This window comes from Mastigoproctus giganteus, chromosome 2, assembly GCF_048544385.1.
Source record: "Mastigoproctus giganteus isolate SK-2022 chromosome 2, ASM4854438v1, whole genome shotgun sequence".
Classification (NCBI taxonomy): domain Eukaryota; kingdom Metazoa; phylum Arthropoda; class Arachnida; order Uropygi; family Thelyphonidae; genus Mastigoproctus; species Mastigoproctus giganteus.
Window position 1 is genome coordinate 269,512,327 of NC_143576.1, and position 23,376 is coordinate 269,535,702.

The window sequence follows — 23,376 nt, forward strand, 5'->3', positions numbered from 1 at the left end:
TACATTTTTTACCATTTAAAAATGTGTGTATTATTTTATGAAATAAAGGAGGCGCCAAGATTAGATTTTTTTTTAAAAGGGGAACATAGTAACAAAGTTTGGAAACCACTGCCATATACAGTCAATCTGAAAATACTAATCATTAGGGGGAACTCTATAAGAACAAAAGTATCATCCGTTAAAAAAAGTACTGACCAGTTGTTTCTGCAATAATATAAATAGGAAGATCAAATATCTGACCTTGATACTTTTACAGCCATAAAAATTCCCTACAGAACTGCATGGAAATTTGTACAGTACAAATATCAAGCAACTACCTGCATGCACATTTCTTTCCGTAATGTTAGCAGAATATAATGTGGTTCCTGTACTCATAAGAGTGTAAAAAGTTCAAAACCAATTGAAGACTATCTTTTTAATAAATGGGATCTATCCAGTTATATTAAAGGATGGGATCTATCAGGTAATATTAAAGGAGGCAGCAAAGGAAGAAAGGAAACCCTTAGCCATAATTATGAGATTCCTTGGACTAGGGGGAGGTGCCCACAGACTGGAGATGTGCAAATGTGACTGCAATTCACAAAGGAGGATCAAAGGGCGAAACAAGTAATTACAGACCTGTTAGTTAAAATTCTGTTCCAGGGAAATTAAGGGAGGCACTGCTTAAAGAAGCACTGCACGATCATCTAGACAAGACTTCATTTATAGCATGGACACAACATGGGATTGTTAAGGGGAAGTCTTGTCTGACCAATTCGATTAGATACTATGGGCGGTCAGGTCGTGGAAGAGAATAATCGGTGGATTTTTGGCTGCTGTAAAGGGATAACTATTTTTAATTTTCACCGTATTCTTCATTAATTAACATAGTACATTGTGTTTTACATAGATATTAAATAGGTTTAGTGGCATTTGTTAGCTTCTTATTTTGAATATAACCAGTGATTTTTGGAAGTTACGACTCCCGGTGTTGGCACCAATATTGTTGAAATAGCCACCATATTGTAGTCGATAAGAAAAAGTGCACGTATATATGTATATCTCGAATTAATAGCGTAAGGTATAAAGTAAAACTAGAAAGCGTAACACGAATCACTGTATTAGGAATCTGTTAGCTTACTGCAGTATTATCAATTAATCAAAAATAATATTAATCTTATTAAAATTCATTGTTAATTAAATTGTAATTAAACAGAAACCATGACCCAAGACCCAGACTAGAGCTGCAAAGCAAAGATCACAGACTAGCGAGAGTGCTGTGACTCCGGGGAAAACCAATGGGGCATTTCTCAAATGCATCAGTTTCAAAAAATGTGCAAAATGTGAAAAGATTGCCGACTTTTCTAAAACAGGACATGATCTAGCCAAGGAGGATGCCTTTGTGTGCCAGGTGTCGAGAAAAATATGAGTGGCCCATCAAACTCTCAGCTGACCAGCTCAACACACAGCTCACTCCTCTACATCAGGCAAAACAGAGACAATCTCCAAGGCAGAATGCACTGGTCCCAAAGGAACTAGTTATTGTTGGTGACTCTATTCTCAGGGAGACGGGGAATATACCATGCAAGAAGGATAGGTGAAACAGGACCAGATTATGTCTGCCAGGGGCAAACGTTGATGACGTAGAATGGATATCTTTTAAGGGCACAAAAGGTGATGTTGTTGTTATACACATTGGAACTAATGACATTAAGAGTAAGAGATCGGCAGATTTATTCAACAAGTACAGATCAATCTTGAAAAAAAAAAAGTCGCGAGTAAGGGTTCAATGTGAATGTGTCTCCAATTCTGGAGACACTTCCATTCCACTTCTATTGTGACCGAAAGTGTCCCAGTCACAATACAAGGGAGAATATGGTGCGAGCCTTGTTGATCAATTTGGCCATGGAGAGATTATGCAAGGCTCAAGGTTAGAATTTTTCTCAGCCCGGTCTGTGCTGGCTAACAGGAGATACTGCTTCTACAGGGATCAAATACACATAAATAGAAAGGGTGCAAGAATATTTGCTGATGCTATTGAGGCAGTGTTAGGTGGGTCGGAAAACTGCTAGCTTGGGGGGGGGGGATACACAGACTAAACGTTTAACAGTGGCCGCAAGCACAGGCAAAAGTGATTCTTGCACCACTTCTATTAGAATGAGCAGCAGCCTAGAATGCAAGAAAAACCAGGAAATGTCCATTACCTGGAAAGTTAATGGAGATTTCCAGGACTACTGGAAGTCATAGGAGAACAAGTACATACACGGGCTGTGTTGCGGTAGCGAACAGTAGAAACACGTGCATGTATACTTCCATGTATACCAATGCTAGGAGTATAGTTAATAAATTTGATGAATTTGAAGTGCTGGTCAAGACATCAAAGCAGATATTTTGGGTCTCTGATAATATCAAAGCAGATATTATCAGAGACATAGTGTCACACAGATATAAGCAGTGCAGAATTGGAATTTGGGGAGTACAATGTGTACAGGAAGGATAGACAGGACAGGAAGGGAGGAGGGGGTTATGCTGTTACTTTTGTGTTACTTAAGAAACACAAAAAATCTAAGGAAGTGCATTCAATTGATTTTGGTGGACAATGCAGTGTTGATTGTTTGGTGTGAAATAAGCACTAAGAAAGTAAAAACGAGAGTAGGTGTGTGTTATAGGCCAAATGAATCTGATGAATATAATGAGCATTTGTGCAGAGAAATAAAGTAGACCAGTAAATCAGAATGTCTTATAATGAGGGATTTTAACTTACAGATATTAACTTTACAGATGTTCGTTCACACACGAGCAAGACTTTCATGGACTTATTGGATGACTGTTTTCTACAGCCACATGTTCGAGAGGCAACCGAAGGGAGTAATACTCTTGATCTGATTATCAACAGTGATTATTCGTGCATTAAGAATTTGCAGATAAAGAAACCACTGGGTGACAGTGTTCACAATGTATTGATGTGGGAATTACTTAAAAGTGTAACTACCATCAAAGGCTAAAGGGAAGGGCTTTTCCTTTTGTAAAGATGACTACAGAGGTCTCAGACAGTTTTTAAATTCCCTACAGTGGGATCAACTGATGATGTTACCAATGTTGAATTCTAAATGGGAAGCTATCAGGGAATTAATTTTGGAGGCTACTAAGCTTTTCATTCCAACTAAGAAATACTGTTCAAAGTAAAGGCCTAAATAGAGGATAGAGGAATTAATGAGGCTCGTGGCAGAGAAGAAGAATGTATGGGATGCATATAAAGTATCTAGTGACACAGAAGCCTATAGTAGGTATAAACTAGTCTGCAAAGTAGGTATAAACTAGTCAAGTAAAAAGGAGGTTACACAGGCAAAGACAGATTATGAAAAATCTTTACCAAAGGATGCAAAGAAAAAAAGCAAAGAGTTCTTTACTTATGTGTAAGATAGCAGGAAAGGGTTGAATCAGATTGGACCACTTAATAGATGGGTTTACCATTGATAATAATGCTCAGGTAGCTGGGAAACTGAATGAGTATTTTGCAGCCACATTCACACAGAGTTATTCTTTGAGGGGAGTGCCAGAAGTTTATCAAACGCTAACAGGGAGCTAAGTAATTTTGTAATAACTGAGAGCAAAGTGGAGGAGAAATTGTTGAAGTTAAACATAAGGAATGCACCTGGACTGGACAGGATTCCTTTCGGTCATATTAAAGGAAGCAGCAAAGGAAGTAAGCAAATCCCTTAACCATAATTATGAGAGTTTCCTTGGACTCAGGGGAGGTCCCCATGGACTGGAGGTGTGCATATGTATCACCAATTCACAAAGAGGGGGGGGGGGTTCAAAAGATGACACAAGAAACTACAGACCTGTTAGTTTAACTTGCATTCCAGGGAAACTAATGGAATCGCTGGTTAAAGAAGCATTGCAGGATCTCTACACAAGACTGCAATAAAAGTTAAGACATAGCATGGGTTTGTTAAAGAGAGGTTGTAATAACCAAAGAGAAACATACCAAGTGCATGGTACTACACTCTAACCAATTAGATTGGATACTATGATGTGGTCACAAAGGAACTGAATGACAAAAATAAGTTTGATATCATATACTTGGATTTTAGGAAAGCTTTTGATACTGTTGCACAGGGAAAATTGCTGTACAAATTGGAGAGGTATGGCATTAAGGGTAAGTTGCTGCAATGGATAAAGGGATGGTTGAGTGGGAGACAACAGAGCATGGTAATCAATGGACACTGCTCCCCATGGACAAATGTTTTTAGTGCAGTTCACCAGGGTTTAGTGTTGGGCCTATTTTTGTTTTGTATATTTATTAATGATATTGATGAAGGTATATCATGTTTAATGTCTAAGTTTGCAGATGACACAAAGGTTGGCATGGTTGTTAATGACAATAAAGACAGTATGCTACTCCAAATGTATCCAGATAAGTGTGAAAAATGGGCTGAGAAACAACTGAAGTATAACATTGACAAATTTAAAGTACTGCATATGGGTAGTAATAACCGAAGAGAAACATACCAACTGTGTGGTACTACACTAAGGAAACTGGAAAGTGAAAAAGACCTCAGGGTAATTGTGGAGTCAAATATGAAGTTCACTGTGCAGTGCAGATGGGCTGCCAGGGCAAGTCATGGAGTCTTGTCAACGATATATATAGGAATTTTGCTAGCATGGAAAGGGAGGTGATTATCCTGTTATACAAGGCAATGGTCAGGCCACAAGTAGAGTACTGTGTACAGGTCTGGAGACGTCATTTTAGGAAGGATGTAGAGATGCTAGAACGAGTACAAAGAAGGACAACAAGATTGGGGGGGGACAAAGGGGTGCTCTTACCAAGAAATGCATAAATTCTGCAAATTGCAGCACCTATGGTAGAGTAGGCCTAGAGTAGGCACCTGCGAGGTGATCTGACTGAGGTGTATAAGGCTTTCAATGGGTTGAGAAAGCTGAATGCTGATGGGATTCTTCCTCTAGCTCAGACTAAGAACCTGAGGGAGCACAGTTTTAGATTGAGGAAAGATAGTTGTAAAATAAATATATGTAGAAATCTACCTTTAGCCAGCAGGTAGTTGACTGTTGGAACAGGCTTCCATCTTTTGTTGTGAAAGCTAATAGCCTAAATAAATTTAAGGCTGAGCTGGACAGGCATTTGAATCGAATGGAGGGGTGAAATGGGTGGGGTTTTTTTGACTGATGCTGCATAAGCTTGCTTTCTTGCATCGTATGCCTCTATTAATTAATGCTAATGATCTGGTCACAAAGGGACTAGATGAAAGAATAATTTATATATCATCTACTTGGATTTCAGGAAAGCTTTTGATACCGTTGCACATGGAAGAGTGCTGTACAAATTGGAACAGTGTCACATTAAGAGCAAGTTGATGCTATGGATAAAGGGATGGTTGAGTGGGAGAAGACAGAGAGTGGTAATCAATGGACACTACTTTTCATGGACAAATGTTATTAGTGGGGTACCCCAGAGTTCAGTGTTGGGTACAATATTGTTTTCTGTATTTATTAATGATATTGATGATGGTATATGAGGCTTAATGTCCAAATTTGCAGATGATATGACTGTCAGCAAGGTTGTTAATGACACTAATGACAGTACACTGGTACAATGGGATCTAGAAAAGTTGAGCAGATGGGCTGAGAGGTGGCACCTGAAGTTTCACATTACTGCATATGGGAAGCAGTAACCTCAGAGTAATGTATCTACTGTAGGTACTAAACTGATAGTAGCAGAGAATGGAAAGGACCTGAAGATAATTGTGCAGGCAGATATGAAGATTTCTGAGCAGTGGAGAATGTCTGCAAGAGTAGTTCATGGTGTTTTGTCAATGATACACAGGAATTTTTTTAGCAGGGATAAGGAGGTAATTATCCCCTTGTATAAGGCAATGGACAGGCATCACCTTGAGTAGTGTATGCAGGTCTGGAAGCCTCATTTTAAGAAGGATGACCTCACTTTGAGTACCGTATACAGGTCTGGAGGCCTCATTTCAAGTAGGATGTAGAGATGCTGAAACGAGTACAGAGATGAGGGCAACAAGATTAGTGAATTTAAGAAAGGGTTGCTTTTACAAAGAAAGGCTTAACTTTTGCAAATTACAGTTGTCTGGATACTACACACCTGCCAGATGATCTGATTGAGGTGTATAAAGGTTAATTTTGGTCCTTTGGTCGTTGAGGTTGTCACAGAAATTCTCTCAGATAAGCAGGACAAGCTGTACTTGCTACCTGGGAGTCTAAAACGCTGATGGAACTGATATTCGGGTGACACTCAAGTCAAGTGGACCCAATTTCGGCGAAGTCCGCACGGTCTGTGACAGTCACATCCTCTGCTTGCACCTTCACAATGGTGGGACTGTTAGTAATCCTGGGTATACCCTCCATGCACAAGTACATGGTGGGTGACCACCCAGGTGTGAACCAACATATTAGCATTAGAATTAGCATTAGATGCAAGAAAGCAAGCTTATGCAGCATCAGCCAAAAAAAAAAAAAAAAACCACTTCAACTTCACCCCTCTGTTCGTTCAAAATACCTGTCCAGCTGAGCCTTACACTTATTTAGGCTATCAACCTCCACTACACGGGATGGAAGTCTGTTCCACCAACCAACCACCCGCTGGATAAAGGCAAATTTCCGCACGTCTATCCTACATCTGTCTTTCCTCAATTTGAATTTATGCCCTCTCAGGTGATTATTCTGAGCAAGAGGAAGAATCCCATCAGCATTCAGCATGCTCAAACCATTCAAGGCTTTATACACCTCTATCAGATCACCTCTCTGGTGCCTAGTCTCTAGACACTGTAATTTGCAAAACTTAAGCCTTTCTTCCATTCACTAATCTTGTTGCCCTTCTCTGTACTCGTTCCAGCAGATCTACATCCTTCTTGAAATGAGGCCTCCAGACCTGTATACAGTACTCTAGGTGTGACCTGACCATTGCCTTATACAAGGGAATAATCACCTCCTTATCCCTGCTGGAAAAATTCCTGTATATCATTGACAATACTCCATGAGCTACTCTTGCAGCCCGTCTGCACTGCTCAGAGAACTTCATATCTGCCTGCACAACCACCCCCAAGTCCCTTTCATTCTCTACCACTGTCAGTGTAGTACCACAGAGTTGATACGTTGCTCTGGGGTTGCTGTTTCCCATGCGTAGTACTTTACATTTGTCAATGTTAAACTTCATTTGCCACCTCTCAGCCCATCTGCTCAACCTTTCCAGATCCTGTTGCAGCAGCATAGTGTCAGTAGTGTCCTTGACAACCCTGCCAAACTTTGTATCGTCCGCAAACTTGGACATTAAGTTTGATATATCATCATCAATATCATTTATAAATACAGAAAACAATAATGGACCCAACACTGAGCCCTGAGGGAGTCCACTAATAACATTAGTCCACGATGAGCAGTGTCCATTGATTACCACTCTCTGTCTTCTCCCCCTCAACCACGGCTTTATCCATAGCAGCAATTTGCCTCCAATGCCACACTGCTCCAATTTGTGTAGCAGTCTTCCATGTGCAACAGTATCAAAAGCCTTTCTAAGATCCAAGTATATAATATCAAAGCTATTCCCTGCATCCAGTTCTTTTGTGACTGCATCATAGTATCCAATCAAATTGGTCAGGCAAGACTTCCCTTAACAAAACCATGCTGTGTCCGAGCTATAACTGAAGTGTTGTCTAAATGATCCTGCAGTGCTTCTTTAACCAGTGCCTCCATTAATTTTCCTGGAACAGAAGTTAAGCTCACGGGTCTATAATTACTTGTGTCAGCCTTTGATCCTCCTTTGTGAATTGGGGTCACATTTGCACATTTCCAGTCTATGGGTACCTCCCCTGAGTCCAAGGAAGCTCTCATAATTATGGCTAAGGGTTTGCTTACTTCCTTTGCTGCCTCCTTTAATATAACTGGATAAATCCCATCCACCCCGGGTGCCTTTCTCGTGTTTATCTTCAACAGTTTCTCCTCCACTTTACTCCCAGTTATTTCAAGATTCTGTAGCTTACTGCTAGAGTTGAATACACCTCTGGCATTCCCCTCGCTGAATAACTCCTCATGTGTGAATGTCGATACAAAATATTCATTTAGTTTGTTAGCTACCTAAGCAGAGTCATTAACAGTTGACCCATCAATATCAAGTGGACCAATCTGATTCATCCCCGTCCTTCTAGAGTTTGCTGTTGTTGTTGTTGTTGTTGTTGTTGTTTGGTTTTTAGGAGCATTAGCAACTAAGGCCATATTGCTCCAGGATATGCGGTGGTCATTCCTTAACCTTTCCGCATCCTCCGTATTTGGTGGTGACGGGCTCGAACCCCGGTCTAATCAAGAAGCGTGTGCTACGCACTGCTGCTCCTTCCCACCTGGCTACGGAGGCGCCCTAGAGTTTGCATAAGTAAAGAACTCTTTGCTGTTTTTCTTTGCATCCCTTGCCAAGGATTTCACGTAAGCAAGGGTCGAGGTGTGGCGCCCATACTACATGGAGGAACACCGCCCCTCTGTGTTACCAGGCATTACTAGGGGGTAGATGACTCTCATCAACCGGTGAAATACCACCACTTTGCTTATTGGAGGCTTGAAGTGGTAGAACCCATGTTTAGTTTCTAGAGCTAAGTTCCGGTCAACCCTTCCCTATCTCTTCCATCATGCAGTATGATTGATGACTTTTGAGGTTATGATGAACGTCATGGCGAGATCCAATATTCCTTACATTTCGGGGGTACAGCTCTAAAACGGTGTTCGCAGGCCGCTAGTTAGTACACCGGACCCAACCTATTGGTAACTCTCTAGGAGGCTTCCGGATCAGCTAGTGTATAATCTTGCTACCTCTACTCTGCCAGATAGTGACTGGAGGGAGTCCGAGTAGTGTGTATGCGGGGAGCATTGTCGAGGCCACGTTATGTCAAAGATCTGGGTATATTATTACCACATGTACGCCATACCCAAAAATTTCATTATTTCATACAGCATATCCCAACCACTTTTTCTTACTATTGAACACACCATGAATTGTCAAACTAATAGAGCAAGCTTATCTGCGAAAAGATCTAAACCTTCCAAGGACTTCCTAATTCATTTCACAAATAACACATAGTCTCAATTCTAATCTCAACGATGTCCATTTCCACTTGCAGTCTGCCAAACCCCATGTACTTTTTCTGACAGAATCTCAGTTATCGGTTGATTCAACTACTGCTCATCTCAGATGCCCAAATTATTCGCTGTATGATTCCTTTCATCTCAAAGGTGGTACTTGTGCATATGTCCGTTCTGATATTCCCTGTCAGAGACTTGGCAATTTGGAATCTCCTCTTTTGATCTTCTCTGGCTTAAAATATCTCTACCTCATTGTGTCAAATTCATCTGTTGTCTCTACCATTCTCCCAACTCCACTAATCACTTAGAGCTCTTTGACTTCCTCTCTTTGCAACTTGACCTTCTCCAGTCCAACTTTCCTAATCAAAAAGGAAGGGGATGAATCAGATTGGTCCACTTAATATAAATGGTTTGACTGTACATGATCATTCTCAGATAGCTGCTGAACTAAATGAGTATTTTGCATCTACATTCTCACATGAGGAGTTATTCAAGGAAGAAGGGACCAAACTTTTATCAAGACCTAACAGGGAGTTAAATGATTTGGTGATAACTATGAGCAGAGCAAACTGGAGGAGAAATTGTTGAAGCTAAACATAAGAAAGGCACCGTAAGTAGGTGGGTTCTACCCAGATATATTAAAGGAGGTGGCAAAGGAAGAGCTGTTGTTATTTGGATTTTAGGAGCATTAACAACTAAGGCCATATTGCTCTGGGGATATGTGGTGGTCATTCCCTGACCTGGAAAAGTAAGAAAGCAAACCTGTAGCCTAATTATGAGAGCATACTTAGAATTGCAGAAAGTACTCACAGACTGGAGAGGTGCAAATGTATCTCTAATTCGCAAAGGGGGATCAATGAGTGACATGAGTAATCACAGACCTATTAGTTTGACTTCTGTTCAAGGGAAATTAAGGGAGGCACTGGTTAAAGAAGCATTGCAGGATCATCTAGACAAGATAGCAGTAATAATTCAGACACAGCATGGGTTTGTTAATGGGAAGTCTTATCTGTCCAATTTGATTGGATACTATGATCTGGTCACCAAGGTACTGGATTAAAAAAATAATTTTTACATCATATACTTCAATTTCAGGAAAGCTTTTCATACTGTTGCACATGGAACATTACAAAACAAATTGGAGCAGTATGGCATTAAGGGCGAACTGCTAAAATGGATAAAAGGATGGTTGAGTAGGAGAAGAAAGAGTGGTAATCAATGGACGCTGCTCTTTGTGAACTAATGTTATTAGCAGAGTTCCCCCAGATTTCAGTTTTGGGCCACTGTTGTTTTCTATATTTAGCAATGATATTGGTGAAGACAGATCAGACTTAATGTCTTAGTTTGCAGATGACCCAAAGGTTGGAAGCATTGTTAATAACATTAATCACAGTATGCTGCTGCAACAGGATCTGGAAAAGTTGGGTAGATGGGCTGAGAAGTGGCAACTGAAGTTTATCATTGACAAATGCAAAGTATTGCATATAGGTAGAAGTAACCCCAGAGAAATGTACCAACTATGTGGTGTTACACTCCAGGTAGTGGTCAATGAAAGAGACCTGGGGGTAATTGCAGTCAGATATGAAGTTTTCTGAGCAGTACAGACAGGCTACCAGAGTAGGTCATGGGGTATTGTCAATGATATACAGCAATTTCGCAACCAGGGATAAGGTGGTGATTATCGCATTGTATAAGGCAATGGTCAGGCCACACATTGAGTACTGTGTACAGGCCTAGAAGCCTCATTTTAAGAAGGATGTAGAGTTGCTAGAATGAGTACAGAGAAGGGCAACAACATTGGTTTAAGGAACAAAGTGGGGCTCTTACCAAGAGCGGCTTAAGTTCAGCAAGTTGCAGCCTCTGGACACTAGGCAGCTGTGAAGCGATCTAATTGAGTTGTATAAGATTTGAATCGATTGAGCAGGCTCAATGTTGATGAGATTCTTCCTTTTGCTCAGATTACGAACCTGAGGGGGCTTAGATTCAATTTGAGGAAAGACAGTTGTAGAACAGATGTGCGGAAGTTTGCCTTCAGCCAGCGGGTAGATGATTGCTGGAACAAACTTCCATCTATCGTTACAGAAGGTGATAGCTTAAATAAATTCAAGCGAGAACAAGACAAACATCTGGAATGAATGGATCAACGAAATGGGAAAGGTTTTTTTTTTTTTTTTTTTGCTGATGCTGTATAAGCTTCCTTTCTTGCATCATGGTCTTTAAGGTTGTCACAGACATTCCCTCAGATACGGTAGACAAGCTGCACTTGCTACCTGGGTGTCTAAAATGCTGTTGGAACTCATATTCAGGTGACATTCAAATTAAGTGGACCCAATTTCTGCAAAGTCCGGATGGTCTGTGACAGCCAAATCCTCTGGTTGCACCTTCATGATGGTGGGACTGTTAGTAATCTTGGGTATAACCCCCATGCATAAGCATACTGTGTGTGACCACACAGGTATGAACCAACGTAAGTAGGGGTCGAGATGTGGTGCCCACACCACATGGAGGATTGCCACCCCTCTGTGTTACTAGGCAATACTAGGTGGTAGATGATTCCATCTACTGGTGCAATACTACCACTTTGCTTATTGGAGGCTTGAAGTGGTGGAATGCGTGTTTAGTCTCCAGAGCTAAGTTCCGGTCAGCCCTTCCCCATCTCTTCCATCATGCGGTATGACTGATGACTTTTGGGGTCATGATGAACATCATGGCAAGATCCATTCTTCCTTACATTTTGAGGGTACAGCTCTAAAATGGTGTTCGCAGGTTGGCCGCTAGTTAGTACACCAAACCGAACCTATTGGTAACTGTTTAGGAGGCTTCCGGATTAGCTAGTGTATAATCTTGCTACCTCTACTTTGCCAGGCAGTGACTGGAGAGAGTCGGAGTAGTGTGTATGGGGGGGGGGGACGATTGTCGAGGCCACGTTATTTCAAGGATCTGAATATATTCTTACCATCTGTACACCATATCCAAAAATTTCAATACTTCATACAGCATGTCCCCCCCACTTTTCCTTACTATTGAATACACCATGAATTGTCAAACTAATAGAGTAAGCTTATCTGTGAAAAGATCTAAACCTCCCAAACATTTCCTAGTTCATTTCACAAATATACGTGGTCTCAATTCTAATCTCAACGACGTCCGTTTCCACTTGCAGTCTGCCAAACCCCATGTACTTTTTCTGACAGAATCTCCGTTATCGGCTGATTCAACTACTAATAAATAAATAAATAAATAAATTTTCTGTTTATACTCCAGGACGACCAAACGTCAGAGGAGTTCACAAGATAGACAGAATACAAGAAACAGCACCGTATTCAGTAGTCACTACTCATCTCAGTTGCCCAAATTATTCACTGTACGATTCATTTCGCCTCAAAAGTGGTACTTGTGCATAGTCCGCTCTGATATTCCCTGTTAGAGACTTGGGAATATGGAATCCACTCTTTTCGATCTTCTCTGGCTTCAAATCTCTCTACCTCATTTTGTCAAATCCATTTGTTGTCTCTACCATTCTCCCGACTCCACTAATCACTTGGAGCTCTACGACTTGCTCTCTTTGCAACTTGACTTTCTGCAGTCCAACTTTCCTAACAGTGAGGTAATTTTCCTTGGTGACTAATGTTCACAACTGCAGCTGGCTTCCGTTTTCTAGTCACACCGACCCAGCTGGTCGAGATGCTGAGGCTTTTGCAATTACTAATGACCTTGCACAGATTGTTCATTTACCTACAAGAATATCGGACAATCCTAATCATACAGCCAACACGCTTGGTCTTTTTCTCACAAACAACCCTTCTAAGTACACGGTTGAAGTGAGTAGTCCTTTAGCAACATCAGATCACAACTTGGTAATTGTCTCTTCTCTAATGGAGCCTTTATCTCATGGCTACTCCCACCCTCTTGTTGTTTGGTATTACAAGAATGCAAAATGGAATAACCTGCAAGATTTCTTTTCTTCTTTTTCTTCATAATACTGTTTCAAAACTTCTGATGTCAACGTTTGCTCAGATCGTGTCAGTGAAATTATTCTTGTAGGAATGTAACCCTTTATTTAACACTCCACTTTAAAATCCCATCCTTTATCTAAATCTTGGTTTTTGAATAAACGTGCTAAGGCTGTTTAAGAAAAGAACATTGCATATCATAATTGGCTTGTTTCAAATTCTTAAGTTTGATTTTCTGCCTAAACCAAAAAACTCGCAACATTTGTAAAGCAGTTATTAATCAGTCCAAACTAGATTTTGAACAGGCTAAGAGTAGAAAACTTGCTTCTTGCCTTAATGGTAGCTGAGCATTCTGGTCTCTTGCCAAAGCTATTGGCCGCAACTTTTGCCCATCTCTGCTCCCACCACTGTCAAAACCAGATGCTTCTGTTGTCACTTCAGCCAAGGATAAAGCTGATATGCTAGCATCCCATTTTTCTTCCAACTCTTGTATCAAAGATATTGGTAAAACACCTCCCACCATTCTCAACATGCTCCATTCAATGCCTCCTTTGGTCTTCTGTCCAAAGGATGTCAGAAGGATTTTGATGAATCTTGATGCCAAGAAAGCTCCAGGTCCTGTTGGCATTTCTCCACTTGTTCTCAAAACCTGTGCTCCTGAATTTACTCCTGTTCTTTGCCACCTTTTCTTACATTCTTATTCCAAAGGTGTTTTTCCTTCTGCTTGGAAATTTGCTCATATCCAGCCAGTTCCTAAAAAGGGTGACAAATCCCTCCCAACAAATTGCAATTACTTCTACTCTTTCTAAAGTAATGGAGAAATCAATTAACCGATAACTCTTAAACTACCTAGAAACCTTCCGTCTGATCAACTATCGATAGTATGAATTACGTCACTGTCGATCCACTGGTGATATTCTGGCTTACGTTACCCATTTATGGACTAATTCAATGTAAACGTTTGGTGAAACACAAGCAGTTGCTCTTGACATCTCAAAGGCTTCTGATCATGTTTGGCATAAAAGTCTTCTAAGTAAGCATCCAACTTTTGGTTTGCCAACTGTTTTTTGTAATTGGTTATCCACTTTTCTCTCTGATTGGTCACTGAGGGTGATCGTAGATGGCTCTCTGTCTTCTAACTTCTCCACTAATGCTGGTGTCCCCCAAAGTTCAGTTCTGTCCCCCTCTCTTTTCTTCTTGTATATTAATGACCTTCTTCCATTGAGTGTAAATCATATCCATAGGCTTGCCGAAGATAGCACATTATATTCCACTTTCCATTTTGAGGAAACTTGCCCTGCTCAATCAGCTTCCACTTCTCGAATATCCGCTACGAATTCCTTAAAAGCTGATCTCCAGGTAATTCTCCAGTAGGGCAAAGACAAATTAGTTGATTCCAATCCTTCTAAAACTCAGTCGTCTCTTATATCTCGCAAAAAGGATTCTGCTGCTCCTATGCTTGTCTTTGGTGATACTCCGATTTCTAGGCAAGATGATATCTCTCTTTTGGGAATTACCCTGACTTCTAATCTGTCTTGGCACAAGCATATTAGAAATATTGCTTCCTCAGTATCTAAAAAAATCTGTTTTCTCTTTCACTCTCAGCGTTACTTCTCTTCCAAACAGCTTTTTACTCTGTGCAAATCGTAAATTCGCCCCACCATGGAATATTGTTGCCACATCTGGAGTGGTTCCCCCAAAACCTCTCTCAGGCTTCTAGATTCCATTCGGAAGCGGGCAGTTAGGTTAATTAATGACTCATCTCTAACAGAGTCTCTCCACTTGCTGTCTCATAGTCATACTGTTTCCGCTGCATTCCTTTTCTACCGATATTTCCATGGGTACTGTTCTTCTGAACTGGCTTCTATAATTCCTGCTCTTTCCTTCAAAACAGTCTGAACGCATGCTGCCACCAGCCAACATCCATTTACTGTCCAACTTCAAACTCACAGAACCAACTTTTTATCTTCTTCGTTTATTCATTCAACTGCTGTTTTCTGGAAGAACCTTCCTTCATAAGTGAAAATTAGTCTACAGAAGTTCAAGCAAATATCTACAAATGTCAGCAAATATCTTCTTTCGTCTTCTCAAACTCCAACCCAAGCATGGTACTAAGTACTATAGGTTCTAATACCTCTCGTGTTTGGGGTTTTCATTAAAAAAAAAATGTGCTTCTACTAATGCTAATCCCATCAACACTTCTTGTATTCTGTCTTTGTCCCTTATTACTGCGTTCACTATTGACACTGACAAATCTAAAATCCGTGCGATACTTGGTAATGTTTGACCATTTTCATACATCCTTATTATTTTAATCTTCTGATCAAAATCAATCACTTTCCTTTTCATGGTAGATTTACTATCATTGCTGTCATTTATTTGTGGGCACGATGATAAAAGTCAAAATGAAATTTTCTGTACAGAACTTCACAGCGTTAAGGCGGAAACATACTATTATCACCTTATGCAAACTCACATTTCTGGAGATGACCACTATGAAACAATAAAAACAATTTCCACTTTACGGTTTATTGGGCTTTTCTGCTAATGCAATTCATTATAAATGGGTAGTAAACTATATCTTATTGCATTTGCAATAATACTGTTAACTGGAGAGTTTTTAGGTTATGGTGAAATGTGTGTCCCCCCTCACTGAAATCTTAAGTCCTATAAAAAAAAAAATAAATAAATTTTCGGAATCTTCTCATCATTCCTAATTTTTAAGCTTTGTAAATTTTTTACTCACTTGTGCATGTTGTGTTCATTGTTATTGATTGCTTTTTTTTTTTTTTTTTTTTTTTACTGTTTTAAATCATAAAAAAAAATAATAATAAATAAAAAAAAACGTGAAAAAAAAATTTATGTAAGTTCGAAGTTACATAACCCGGGAACTTAGTGTATGTGAAAATTTATGAAAAATTTATGAAAAGTGCAGTGGTGATATTATGGCTTATAACTATCTCAAAAAAAAAAAAAAAAATTTAATAGAAATGTTTGATGAAACTCCAGCAATTTCTCTTGACATTTCAAAGGCTTTTGATTGTGTCTGACATAAATGTCTTCTAAATAAGGTTCCATTTTATGGTTTGGCAACTGTTTTTGTGAATCCAGTTTTGTCACAGACAGCTCACTGCAGGTGATGGTTGATGGCTCTAATTTCTACACTTATGCAGGTATTCTGCAAGATTCAGTTCTTTCTCCCACTCATCTTCCAATAACCAGAAATCTTATTCATATTTTTTATAATGATAACACACTGAATTCCACATTGCAGTTTGAGAAACTGTGCCTTGCACAAACAGCTTCAACTTCTTGAAGGTCCACTACCAATTCCTTAAATGCTGATCTCCAATGTAATTTTCCAATGGAGCAAAGTTAACTTAGTTAATGTCAATCCTTCTAAAACTCAGTCCTGTCTTATATCTCACAGAAAGGATTCTTCTATTCCTATGCTTATCTTCAATGACACTCCAGGCAAGATCATATATCTCTATTTGGGATTACCCTGACTTTTAATTTCTGTTGGAATAAGCACATTAGAAATATTGCTTCCTCTGTGCATCTAAAAAACTTGGTTTTCTCTTTCTCTCGTCCCACCTCTGCAGCGGTGCCCCCAAAATCTCTACTAACTTCTAGATTCCATTCAAAAAGGGGCTGTTATATTAACTGACTCATCTCTAACAAAGTCTCTACACTCTGTCTCATAGACATTCTGTTTCCAATGCATCCCTTTTCTACAGATATTTCCATGAGCACTGTTCTTCTAAATTTGTTTCTATAATTCCCACACTCTCTTCTAAAACATACTGAACATGTGCCACAACCAGTCAGAATATTTTACTGTCCATGTTCAAGTTTTACTTGAAAAACATGTATCTTCTTTAAACTTCTCAACCCGTGCAGAGTACTAAGTACTATAGGTTTTAATACCTTTCATGCTTCAGATTTTCATAAAAAAAAAAAAAAAGAAAGAAAGAAACAATTTCTAAAAAACAATGCTCATAAAGATTGATGCTAACTGAACTCATTACACCATGACAAATTGTGGTGTGAAGACTGCAAGAAATATAAGGAACAAGAGGAAATTGACTCAAAGTATTTCTACATCCCTGCACTACCCTCCAAACTGAGGGAACTAATTGCTTAATGCACCTCACTTAACTTTTCCTTATAATGACACATGGAAATCATTATGAACATTTGATGATATCTCCTGCACCTTATCGTGTGATTTTGTGTGTACAAGTAAGAAATGCAATTAGCAATATCAGTGCATACAATGAATTAAAGAAGTTTGCAAAGAAGCAATATCTTAGATCACTTAATACCATAAAAAGCAATAAATACTGAAAATCAATTCAGAAAAAAAAAAAAAAAAAAAAAAAAAGAAAGAGAGTCTTTAAATAATAAATTTTAACTTAACTTTTTTGAATCAATATTTTGAAAAAAATAATAATAAATTTGAATTCAATAACTAATTTCTCAAAATTATAAGAAAGAAAACACAAATTTAAACTATAATCTAAAATAATTATAAATTTACGAGCAATCATAACAAATTATGAAACATCATAAATCAAAAATATAAAAATGCTGCAAATAGAAAGAACTGGATGATATATATACACTAAAACAAAACAATGCACAACTGAAAAATGCACATCAGAAACAAAACCTATTAGTTGTGTCTTACCTGTTTCCATGCACATGAGATGCACAAAATGCAAAGCTATAATGGATGAGGGTGGGGTCAATCATAACTGATTTTTCTGCTCGATCCAGCAGATCATTTAGATAACAAAGGTGCCGAAAACAACTTCTCACTCCATATCGAGAGGTATATTCATCTAGCACAAATACCTGTCCGGGACTAAACCAACCCTAGAGGAGACAAAACATGCAAAGACAGAATAATATTAAAGAAAAACTGTTTACCAATAACAAACATTACTGTAATTATAATTTCGGCCACCATTCTGAATGATAAAGCCATGTCATTTAAGGTCATCATACTCATCACAATTTTGTTTTGTTTTTTAATATATACAAATGATAGCTCTGATGCAGTTAAATAAAGGATAAATAATAAAAACACTGTTCGGTAGTGAGATAAAAACAAAAGACATTTGGATTCACAATGAAAGTAAAAAAAAATATACTGAGATGAGCCTGTGCATGTGCTTTTGCATTAATGGATTTCTTGACAAAAGAAAATAATAGATGGAACTGAAATATACGGCAAAATAAAATTTTAAAAAATCATATGTCCCACAAGGGAATCATCTCATCAAGATTCACAAGTATACAAAACAACCAAAGCATAGCATTTCAGTAAATACAAAAGCTGCCAGAGGATTTCTGATTAGGGTCATGAACATTTTATTAAAATAAATATAGGCAGCCCTCAGTTTATGACATTCCACTTTATGTTAACTTTTCTCAATTTGCTAAAGAAAGTAGAAAATACTACTTCAGCATTAGCAGTGTCAAATAATGCAAGAAAGTAAGCTTATACAGGGTGTCTCAAAAATATTGGAACAAATATTTAGGGGAGGTAGGTAACATCTAAAGGAATGTGAATCGCATAGGAAGCCATAACCGGAAAAGTCACTGGAAAGTAGTAGCAGAGGCACAAGAAGCAGAAATGACACAAGACAGTAATTAGTGGAAAACATTTATTTGAATAATATTAACAATGGATTACCAGACGAATACATTTCATGATGTTACAACAGATGCTCGAAGGTTCCACCATAAGAAGAGATGCATGCATGACACCGACGCAGCATGGATTGGCGGACACGGTCGAACACACCTGGAGTTTCTTTGACAGTAGCAGCAGCGCAGATGAGATCCATTTCCATCTCCACAGGCGATTCATACACGATAGATTTGAGGGCCCCCACAGAAAGAAATCAAGGATCAATAAATCAGGCGAGAGTGCGGGCTAGGCAACAGGTCCACCATGGCCAATCCATCGACACCCAAAACGCCTGTTCAAATGGTCACGAACACACCTTCCATAATGGGCAGGAAGCCTGTCATGTTGAAACCAAACGTTGAGTCTCACATTTGCTGGAACATTAGTACAGGCATTTGATGCAAGAAAGCAAGCTTATGCAGTATCAGCCAAAAAAAAAAAAAAAAAAACCCCACTTCCACTTCACCCCTCTGTCCGGTCGAAATACCTGTCCAGCTGAGCCTTAAACTTATTTAAGCTATCAACTTCCACGACAAGGGATGGAAGTCTGTTCCACCAAACAACCACCCGCTGGCTAAAGGCAAATTTCCACACGTCTATCCTACATCTGTCTTTCCTCAATTTGAATTTATGCCCTCTCAGGTGATTATTCTGAGCAAGAGGTAGAATTCCATCAGCATTGAGCATGCACAAACCATTCAAGGCTTTATACAACTCTATCAGATCACCTCGCTGGTGCCTAGTCTCCAGACACAGTAATTTGCAAAACTTAAGCCTTTCTTCGTAAGAGCACCCCTTTGTTCCATTCACTAATCTTGTTGCCCTTCTCTGTACTCGTTCCAGCAGCTTTACATCCTTCTTGAAATGAGGCCTACAGACCTGTAAACAGTGCTCTAGTTGTGGCCTGACCATTACCTTATACAAGGGAATAATCACCTCCTTATCCCTGCAAAACTTAAGCCTTTCTTCGTAAGAGCACCCCTTTGTTCCATTCACTAATCTTGTTGCCCTTCTCTGTACTCGTTCCAGCAGCTTTACATCCTTCTTGAAATGAGGCCTACAGACCTGTAAACAGTGCTCTAGTTGTGGCCTGACCATTACCTTATACAAGGGAATAATCACCTCCTTATCCCTGCTAGAAAAATTCCTATATATCATTGACAATACACCATGAGCTACCCTTGCAGCCCGTCTGCACTGCTCAGAGAACTTCATATCTGCCTCCACAACCACACCCAGGTCCCTTTCATTCTCTACCACTGTCAGTCTAGTACCACAGAGTTGATACATTGCTCTGGAGTTGCTGTTTCCCATATGTAGCACTTTACATTTGTCAATGTTAAACTTCATTTGCCAACTCTCAGCCCATCTGCTCAACCTTTCCAAATCCTATTACAGAAGCATAGGGTCAGTAGTGTCCTTGATAACCCTGCCAATCTTAGTATCGTCTGCAAACTTGGACATTAAGCTTGATATACCATCATCAATATCATTTATAAATACAGTCAGTCCTCGTATAACAAGTGTTTACATTACACGAATTCGATCATACACGATTTATAAATAGGGGAATGTTATCTTATATAGCACGAACCGAATTCGCTTATGCACGATTCATCTTTGTATTTACAAGAAATGGCAGTCAAATGCGAAATCACCCCAACCGAACGCAACACGATAGGAATGAAGAAGATTCTGAAAATGTATTTATGTTTTATATCAGTAAAGGGGAAACACATTTCACCATAATAACGTAAAAACTAACACAATTCCAGCTATCGGTATAATCGCAAATGCAATTAGATGGAATTTACTACCAGTTTATAACAGATTCCACTAGCAGAAACGCAACTGGAAATTGTTTTTATTGTTTTATGGTAGTAACCCCCAGAAATGTGCTTTAGTAAAATGTGAGGTGTTAATAGCGTATCTCGGCCTTTACCGTGTTGTTTATTCAGTTGCTATACGTGCGCAGCTTTGTTTATGTGTATTAAGGGTGCCTCCTCGTTTGGAAATTGTGCTTTATTCCCTAAAAATGAGTAAAATGCTTAAAAGGTGTGAAAAGGAAGCGTCCTGGTGAAGCACGAGGGTTTTGCATTGCACGAGGGTTTCTAGGAACACAACTATCGTGCTATACGAGGACAGACTGTACAGAAAACAATAATGGACCCAACACTGAAGCCTGAGGAACTCCACTGATAACATTAGTCCACGATGAGCAGTGTTCATTGATTACCACTCTCTGTCCTCTCCCCCTCAACCACCCCTTTATCCATAGCAGCAATTTGCTTCCAATGCCACACTACTCTAATTTGTGCAGCAGTCTTCCATGTGCAACAGCATCAAAAGCCTTTCTAAGATCCAAGTATATAATATTAAAGCATCCTGCATCATTCCCTGCATCCAGTTCTTTTGTGACTGCATCATAGTATCCAATCAAATTGGTCAGGCAAGACTTCCCCTTAACAAAACCATGCTGTGTCTAAACTATAACTGAAGTCTTGTCAAGATTATCCTGCAGTGCTTCTTTAACCAGTGCCTCAATTAATTTTCCTGGAACAGAAATTAAACTCAAAGGTCTATAATTACTTGTGTCAGCCTTTGAACCTCCTTTGTGAATTGGGGTCACATTTGCACATCTCCAGTCTGTGGGTACCTCCACTGAGTCCAAGGAAGCTCTCATAATTATGGCTAAGGGTTTGCTTACTTCATTTGCTGCCTCCTTTAATATAACTGGATGGATCCCATCCACCCCAGGTGCCTTTCTTGTACAGTGAAACTTCTCCTAACGGACACCTCTCGTTAATGGACATCTCTCTACAACGGACATTTTCAAATTCCCCAACTCACCTCCATTCGTTTTAACGTGTTTGCAGCTTCTGTCTAATGGACGCGGACAGGCAATCTGCACTGTTTCTTTTAAATTAGCACTTAATTTGATCTCCCCATAATGGACTGAGGGAGAGCCCTTTTTCTAGGAACTTTTTTTCCACGTATTGCCTCAATCGTGTGTTTATTTTCTATTTCCGATTCTCTGAATTTTATCAAGATTTACGTCGCGGTTCTAAACCCTTTTTCAAGAATTTTAAGGCACGTGTAAAACTTCTGATGAATTCGGTGTGTGCGGGGCGGAGGAATATGGTCAGCCTTTTGTCTTTTCAGTTTTGTTCAGTGTCGTGTGAAGTGCACAATGACTTCTCGCATACATTTAACTTTAAAAGATAAAGTCGAACTCATTAATGCGTATGATCGGCAAAAAAAGTGTTTGCAATCTCGCTGCAAAATTCAAAATTGGGAAGACGCAGGTAAGCGACATCCTAAAGGACAAAAATGAACTGCTCAAATAATTTCGGCAACACGGAAATGATCAGGTTCAAAAATCATTCCCGTAAACTGTTGGACTTCAAATTGACAATGTTACGTATGAGTGGTTTTGTCGCGCACGTGCTAAAAAAATTCCCATTAATGGCCTATTATTAGGGAAAAGGCTTTGGAGGTTGCGAAATCTATGTGAGTAAATGAGTTCAAAGCTTCTGTGGGATGGCTAGACAAGTTCAAAACTCGGCATAAAATTTCTTTGAAAACCGTAAGTGGTGAAGGTGGATCTGTTGATACTGGGGTTGTAACAGAGTGGACCGTCAAATTGGAAGATTTATGTCGTAATTTTGAAGCAAAGGATATTTACAACTGTGACGAAACAGGGTTGTTTTTTAAAGCTCTTCCTGAAAAAACAATGAGTCTAAAAAACGAAAAGTGCCAGGGCAGAAAAATTTCTAAGGAACGCTTGACTGTACTATTGTGTACAAATATGCTGGGAGACTTTGAACAACCTCTTGTTATAAGAAAACCACAAAATACTCGTTGTTTCAAGGGCATAAAGTTGAATGTTGACTGGAAGTCTAATAAAAAAGTGTGGATGACACAAGATATCATGAACGAATGGATAAGTCACTTTAACCAAAACATGATTCGTCTAAACAGAAAAATTATTCTTTTCATGGATAATGCTGCATCTCACCCGCACATTGAATTGTCCAACATTCAAATCGTTTTTCTGCCACTAAACACATCTGCAGAGTGTCAGCCCTTGGATCAAGGGATAATAAAAAAATTTAAACTTCACTACAGAAAACGTGTTTTAAGACATCTCATAGCAAACATGAACGATGTAACATGTGCGAGTGACCTTGCAAAGAAACTCAGCATCCTAGATGCGATTCAATGGATTTCCTCTTCAATAAACGCAATTAGAAAACAAACTGTTGTGAACTGTTTTTTAAAGTCTGGCTTCTCAAACGCAAAAAGTGAAGTTGTGAACAGCAATGTGGAGCACCAAGAAGAACAAGAACTTCAACATCTATTGATAATGTACGACACTTCAGCTATAAGTGACCCTGGCTACAAAGATATAGACTCGAACCTCACTACAGAAGATGGTGCTATAGATATCAACGACATTATAATCCATATTTTTCAAGAAGTTCCTCATGAGGATGAAGAAATGGAAGGAGGTCATTCTGTCGAAGAACATATTAACGACGAACCACCGATGAAAATAGAAGAACCGCTCATACAAATCAATCGTTTAAAAATGTTTTTCGCCGCTGAAGAAGATACTGAAGGACTTTCGAT

At 39.2% G+C, this 23,376-nt stretch overlaps 1 protein-coding gene across 4 annotated transcripts in view; it reads right to left on the reverse strand.

The window, feature by feature from the left end:
* The window catches only part of Cadps (calcium-dependent secretion activator 1), a 1,208,856-nt gene that overhangs the window by 813,449 nt on the left and 372,031 nt on the right, over nucleotides 1-23,376 (reverse strand). For all 4 annotated transcript variants that reach the window (XM_090389907.1, XM_090389906.1, XM_090389908.1 and 1 more), the window contains one exon: nucleotides 17,737-17,924. In XM_090389907.1, the coding sequence (XP_090246033.1) occupies nucleotides 17,737-17,924 (188 nt within the window). The remainder of the gene's footprint in view (nucleotides 1-17,736; nucleotides 17,925-23,376) is intronic.